We start from the raw sequence: 7,022 nt of genomic DNA, 5'->3' as shown, positions 1-7,022 counted from the left end.
AAAATTGCTGCTTTATTGGGGAACCTGGTACCAGTACATGGGTGAAGGAGATAGACAAAGAGAACACTCAACTCTTACCAAACCAGATAGCCAGAGACACAGAGGCTCTCAAGACCTCATCACTGAAGTAGACCTAAAATGAACCCAACATGGCTCAGAGAAATTCACTGAAGAGGGGGGAGGAAAGATTGTTAGAGCCCCATGATGGGACATTATTCACAGAGACATTGCCTCTTACCCATAAATGATGGCTATTCCAACAATGCTCAACCCACATTTCCTAATGAGGAGGTTCTCTTCAGAGTGGGGAGGACAGGGAGGAGGCTTACAATGATACACACATGGCTGTATACACACTGTGTACATAACTAATAAAAATGGGAAAAATTCATATGGGATGGCAGCAGTCTTTGGATATCCAAACATTTCCTCAGGGGAAAAATAAATACACCTCTGGCTATATTACCATATCCAATTATAAAAAGCCATAGTAACAAAACAGGATGGTACTTCAATAAAAACAGAAGCATAGTCCAATGGTCCAATGGAACAGAATTGAAGACCCAGACTTTAGCTCAAGTAACTACAGCTACTTGATCCATGACAAAGGTGCCAATCATATAGACTGGAGAAAAGACAGCATCTTCAACAAATGGTGTTGGACAAATTGGATGTCTATATGTAGAAAAATGAAATTAGACCCACCTAATTCTCCATATATGAAAATCAAGTCCAAACAGATTAAAAACATCAATCAATATAAGGCTGGAAAATCCTCAACTACTGGAAGAAAAAGTAATAGGCATACTCCACAATATAGGACTGGGAAAAGGCTTCCTGAACAAAACCCCAGTAACCCAGAAAATTAAACCAGCCCTCAACCAATGAGATCTCATGAAGCTAAAAAGCTTTTGCACAAACAAATATACCCTAAGTAGAGGCAATAGATTACCCACTGAATGGAAGAATATCTTCACCAGCTATACCCCTGACAGAAGCTCAATATATAGAATCTATAAAGACATCAAAAATTTAAACAACAACAAAAAAATCAAGCAATCCATTCCAAAAGTGGGGCAGATAACTGAATAGGGAGTTCTCAGAGGAAGAATCACAAATGGCTAACACACACTTAAGAAAATGTTTGACAGCACTAATCATTAGGGAAATGCATATTAAAACAACTATGATATTCCACCTTACCCCAGTAAGGATAGTAAATATTTAAAAAAAATCAAATGAAACAAATGTTGGCAAGGATGTGGAGAAATAGGAATAGTTATTGGCTATTGGTAGGAATGTAATGTACAATTGCTATGGAAATAAATATGGAAACTCCTGAAAAGGATGAATATAGAGTTACCAGCATACCCTGTTATTCCCTTACTGGGCATTTACCCTAAAAGCTCCACACTACAGTTCAGAGATATTTGTTCAACCATGTTAATAGCTGCTCATTTCAAAATAGCTAAGAACTAGAATCAACCCAGGGGCCCTTCATTGGATGAATGGATAACCAAAATGTGGTATATCTACACAGTTGAATTCTACTCAGCAGTAAGAAAAAATTACACAATGAAATTTGTAGAAAAATGGTAGAACTTGGAACATGTCATACAAAGCAAACTCACAGTCACAGAAAGATGATCATCGCATGGTCTCACTCATCTGTCTTCCCTAACCTAGATTATCCCAATTTGCTGAAATACCTGAATGACATCTGGAGTCTTGTACATTAGGGAGAGAAGGGCATGGGAAAAGGAGAAGGGGGGGCACAAAACTGCACCCAAGTTGAACTGATACCATAGAATCCTACATTCTCGAAGTTGGACTAAAAGGTTGAACCCTCAACAGGACCTTAGGAGGAGCACCTGTATTAAAGGGCCCTGGAGAGAGTGAGATGAAGCTTAACCTTAAACTTCTCCTGTTTCTGTCTTTTCCTTTTCTTTTTCTTTTCACTTGGCCCTGGTCTGTAATCCCCTGTACCAGGGTGTAGATACCATCCACAATGGGCTGTTGATTGGAGACACCTACAAGTCTCCCAAAACAAACAACACAGTCTTCTGTCAGAGCACTTGATTACCTACCAGAGGCTAATGGTAAGACCCTACTACTGAAGACATCATATACTGTTGGCATGGCCACCTGGTTCCAGAAGAGAGCTAGTCCCCAGACAGTTTGCAATCCAGTGCTGCAAGGTGCTACATGAGATACTGGGAAAAATGGCCAACATCTGCCTGAGAAACTCAGTCTATGCTACTCAAAAGCAAATAGCCAGACATGATGCTCACACAAGTGCAATAGGGGTACACAGCCATGATGGGTAACCAACTGCTTTTGGATTGGCTAACAGATCTGCTCAGTGGAAAGGAAATCATATCTGGAACTGGACAACAAGTCAAAATCATATCCAGATCATGATTTTGCTTTTCAATGTGAAGCTCTCACTAATCTTGGGCTATAAGAGGTTCTACATCCTTTTAATTCTCTCTAAATTAATAATGGATATCCCACTTAACAGGTGATGACTTCACTCTCCATTGAAGATTCTGCTTATCTTCTTCAGATGGGAGAAGGACCTGAGGAGATAAATGACCCAGCATACTTCATCCCAGCCCCAGCTCCAGCTGAAAGCACAGAGGAATTGGGGAAATGAACAAGTGTGTGTGCTGCTTTATCATTAAACCTGATATCAGCACAAGAGTGAAGGATATAGACACTGAGAACACTCAACACCTACCAAAGCAGAAATGCAAAGGCTCCTAAGATACCATCATTGAAGTAGACTTAAAATGCACCCAACATCCAGGTGTGGTCGTGAATGCTTTTAATCCCAGCACTCAGGAGGCAGAGGTAGGAGGAGCACTGTGAGTTTGAGGCCACCCTAAAACTACATCTTGAATTCCAGGTCAGCCTGGACCAGACAGAGTAAGACCCTACCTCAAAAAACTGAAAAAAATGCACCCAACCTGGCCCAAGGAATTTCATGGATGAGGAGGTGGCAAGATTGTTAGAGCCACAAGTTGGGATATTATGCACAGAGACATTGCCTCTCCCCCATAACTAACTACTGCCCACACAATGCATGACCCACAATCCCCATTAAGTTGACCTGCATCCCAACAAGGACGGCCTCTCATGAAAAAAAGGGCAGAGATGAGGGAAAGGATGGTAACAACACATGTTGTTTACATACTAAGTATGTCCATATCTAATGCAAATAAATTTAACAAAAAGAAATAATATACTTCTGCTAATGAAAAAATAATTAAAGAACAAAACTATGGGAAAAAACTAATTTTCTACATATAGATACATTTCTTTGTTTTATGATTTTTCTACTAAAATTTATTAATTATTCATTCTTCAAATTTTAAGTTTATTAGTTCTAGAACTAATTTTTATATGATTATTTCCCCTTGATATCATTATATTAGAACAAAAACAGTTCACTTTTCTTCACCAGATTTTGTGGTGCTGGTGTTGTTAATTTCTTAAATATTTTATAAAGTTAACCAGTTAAGCCATATTATACCTGTTGTTCATAATAAAATATTTAACTATAAATTCAATTTTTATTTTCTTTCAAGGTATTGAGGTTATCTATGTCTTCTTAAATTTTCTTTAGTAGTTTGAGTGTTTAAAGAAATTCATCCTTTCATGAAGTTTTAAAATTTAGTATCATATAGTTCTTCTTAATATTCTCTTAATGCTCTAATATTCATAAAATCATCATCTCACCTCTTTCATTATTAATGTTAATACTTGGTTTTCCTTTATTTTTCTAAATAGTTAGGCTAGATTTTAATTTATTGTGTTGATTTCAATAAATCCAACATTGGTTTAACTTTCCTTTTTTGTTGTTTGTTTGTTTTTTCGAGGTAGAGACTTGCTCTAGCTCAGTTTGACCTGGAATTCACTGTGTAGTCTCAGGGTGACCTTGAAGTAATGGCGATCTTCCCACCTCTGCCTCCTGAGTGCTGTGATTAAAGGAGTGTACCAAAATGCCTGGCTTGTTTTCTGTTTTCTGTTTCTTTTATACTCTAATTTTTGTTACGATTTTATTTTTTTTAGATTTTTTTAATGTAAAGTGGCCCTGAATACCATTAACCTGAAAGATTTATTTTTTAATATGTGTTTAGTGCTGTAACATTCCCTCTGAATACTGATTTGTCTTTCACAGAATATTGTTATTGTCTATAAATATTGCTTTGGATTAGTTGGAGGTATAAAATTATACTTCTCAAACTGAATGTATGCAATTGTTGCTGTAAAGGAAGCAAAAATCCACATGCCGAAATTTAAAACTATTTTTAAGCTTTAACTTTATGAAAAATAATGTTTAAACATTAGCAGATAATGGTAGAATTTGAAATGTTTCTATGATTTATAGTATAAACATTTTCAAGAAAATTCATTCACCTTATTCTATGTTAGTCTATACACTTTAGAATCAATTTCATTCTCCTTTAGTATCAGAAATCATTTGACAGAAATTTTGATAAAAAGCTAAACTACATACTGTAATAGAGGCCAACAGAATAAGCATGAGTGGAACAACCAGGAAAGACTTCACAGGGTGATGATATATGTGTATTGGAGGATTACTAGGAATTTATGTAAGATAAATGGGGGATAGGAATATAACTTGGCATTTTCTGAGAAAAGCTTTTAGAGACAGAATTTTCATCATATCAGATCATGAAACCTGTGGGAAATTTGGGTTTATAGGACTGATGTAGATTAAATTTCTAAACATAGAGATGTATTCTATAAAACAGAACCTATAGGTGAAATGTGTGCTTAATGTAATTGGTGCATTTCTTTAAACATTGTCCCTTGGGTCTTACATATAGCCTCTTTTATGCACTGAATCATATTGTATCTGACTTGTGGGTGGGTAGTGCTGAACTTAACTGAAATAGTCCTGACTAAAATCAAGAGTACAAAATGATGAAAAGATTTACAAATGCTCTGTACATTAATGAAAACCACTTAAATCATTTTTTTTATTTTTTTTTTTTTTTTTTTTTTTTTTTTTTTTTTCAAACTAGAATTTAGGTTTATTGCCACAGCTACTTGAGGGGGATGAAACGGGAGGAGTGGGTGGCACCGATGCCCGGCCGGCCATGCTTCACTGGCTTGTAGGTGATGGAGAACTCGCCCAGGTAGTGGCCAATCATCTCGGGCTTGATCTCCACCTGGTTGAAGGTCTTGCCGTTGTACACACCCACCATGCTGCCCACCATCTCAGGCAGAATGATCATGTCACGCAGGTGTGTCTTCACCACTTCGGGCTTCTCCATGGGCGGTGCCTCCTTTTTGGCCTTGCGCAGGCGCTTGAGCAGCGAGTGCTGCTTCCTCCGCAGGCCGCGATTCAGCCGCCGCCGCTGCCTGGCGCTGTACAGCTGCATCAGCTGCTCATAGGACATGTCGAGGAGCTGGTCCAGGTCTACCCCACGGTAGGTGAACTTGCGAAAGGTCCTCTTCTTCTTCTGCTCCACTTCCGCCATTTCCAGCCCCAGGAGAGCAGCGAGGGTCCCTTCACACGTGGTGACGTGGCCCAGTCCCGGGAGAATAGACGGAGAGCGGATGGAGACTGATAGAACTGCTGGAGGAGCGCAGAAACGGGATACTCCATTTGTTGTATTTTTAAAAGATTGTCAGAAGCTTGTTATATTGTATATATTATTTGGAAAATATTGGCCAAATTTGATTCTCACACATAAAATCACTTGTGTAAGGTAACACTCAAAAACATGTGAAAAAGTAGTTGGCTGACAATAATTTGGGCTGCCAGCACAGTTTAACCTTGAACTAGATTAAGAGTATAAAAACAAAACAAGGTAAAATATTTTATTTTCAGAGGTACAGAGTATGCAGCCTAAACTTTTATATCAGCATTACAAAGATGGGACTAAGAAATAAAATAGAATACTGAACAAGAATATTGAATAAATAGCAAGATAGTCAGGAGGAATTTTTCCCCAGATTTACAAATGAATTTTATAGAAAATGGAAGACATCAAATCCTTTTACTCCTGTGACATTAATGGCAAATTTGTAACTTGATGCAATAGATGTAATTTTAATGGATTAAACTTTAAAAAGTTTCTATTTTGAACCATTGCATACAATGAAAAGATTCAGCCTTGAAGATTTCTGTTTTTTTCTTTTTACAATTTTGTCCTAGCCATTGAATATTGAGAGGGCTTTCGAATTTGCTGCAGTGTCTCAGTTCCTGCTAAGCTAACATTCACTATTGCAGTGTCAAAATTGCTTTGAGTTTCCTTGAGGAGGTCTCCATTGGGACATGTATTCAAATCATCTCAATGCATTGCAAATTATCCGGCAATGTCAAGAAGTGACACTGTTGTGATTCCATTTCTAGAATATGCACCATTTAAATTTATTGTGGCAGGAAATTCTATGTGAAAGATATATTTTGATAGGTTGAAGGCTGAGAGAAACTCAGTGATAAATTTTCATTGTTCCAAAAAAAAAAAAATGACCTCCAATCTCACTAAGTAACAGAATTTACTTCCTTCCTTTGGTGCTAGAACCTGCAGTGTTTAGGTAAACAATTGTGTACTCTCAATGGAGAAAAGTAAATGAAAAACAATGCAACTAAGCAACTAAATGCAGAATTTTCAGAGGCAAGTAGATATGTCACTACAATAGCAGATTAAAAAGAGATTTTTTTTTTTAGTCTAGATAGAATACTATCCATCTGAATTATTTATTTTTCTCTTGATTTATATTTGGGGCACAAAAGGGGCAAGGGAATGCCAATTCATGATCAACAAGCCTTTAGTGAATAACTCCTTTAAGTAAATTATTTTTTGAATTCAGTTTCAAAAATCACTGAACATTCCCTGTTTTAAAGGGACAATATCTTCTTGCTATGGATTTCTTTGTATTGTGCTATGTTAGGTTATTTGAAGAAGGGTTTATTGTTTTCCCTAGAGCACAATGAAGTTCTAGTCTCCTGCCTATACCTGCAAGACTACAGAAAAAAGTCA

The 7,022-nt window shown here is 37.2% G+C and overlaps 1 protein-coding gene across 1 annotated transcript; it reads right to left on the bottom strand.

The window, feature by feature from the left end:
* Nucleotides 1–5,051: 5,051 nt before the first annotated feature.
* LOC123456690 (40S ribosomal protein S15) lies at nt 5,052–5,544 on the bottom strand. Its single transcript, XM_045140710.1, has one exon. The coding sequence runs from the start codon at nt 5,511–5,513 to the stop codon at nt 5,076–5,078; it is 438 nt and encodes a 145-aa protein (XP_044996645.1). The 5' UTR covers nt 5,514–5,544; the 3' UTR covers nt 5,052–5,075.
* Between the last annotated feature and the right edge of the window lie 1,478 nt (nt 5,545–7,022).

Source organism: Jaculus jaculus, chromosome X (genome assembly GCF_020740685.1).
Source record: "Jaculus jaculus isolate mJacJac1 chromosome X, mJacJac1.mat.Y.cur, whole genome shotgun sequence".
Taxonomy (NCBI): Eukaryota; Metazoa; Chordata; class Mammalia; order Rodentia; family Dipodidae; genus Jaculus; species Jaculus jaculus.
Note: the sequence above shows the minus strand (reverse complement) of the source record. Positions and strands in the feature narration are given on the sequence as shown.

Coding starts and splice junctions, on each gene's coding strand:
- LOC123456690 (XM_045140710.1), bottom strand. CDS start 5,513: ATGGCGGAAGTGGAGCAGAAGAAGAAGAGGACCTTTCGCAAGTTCACC.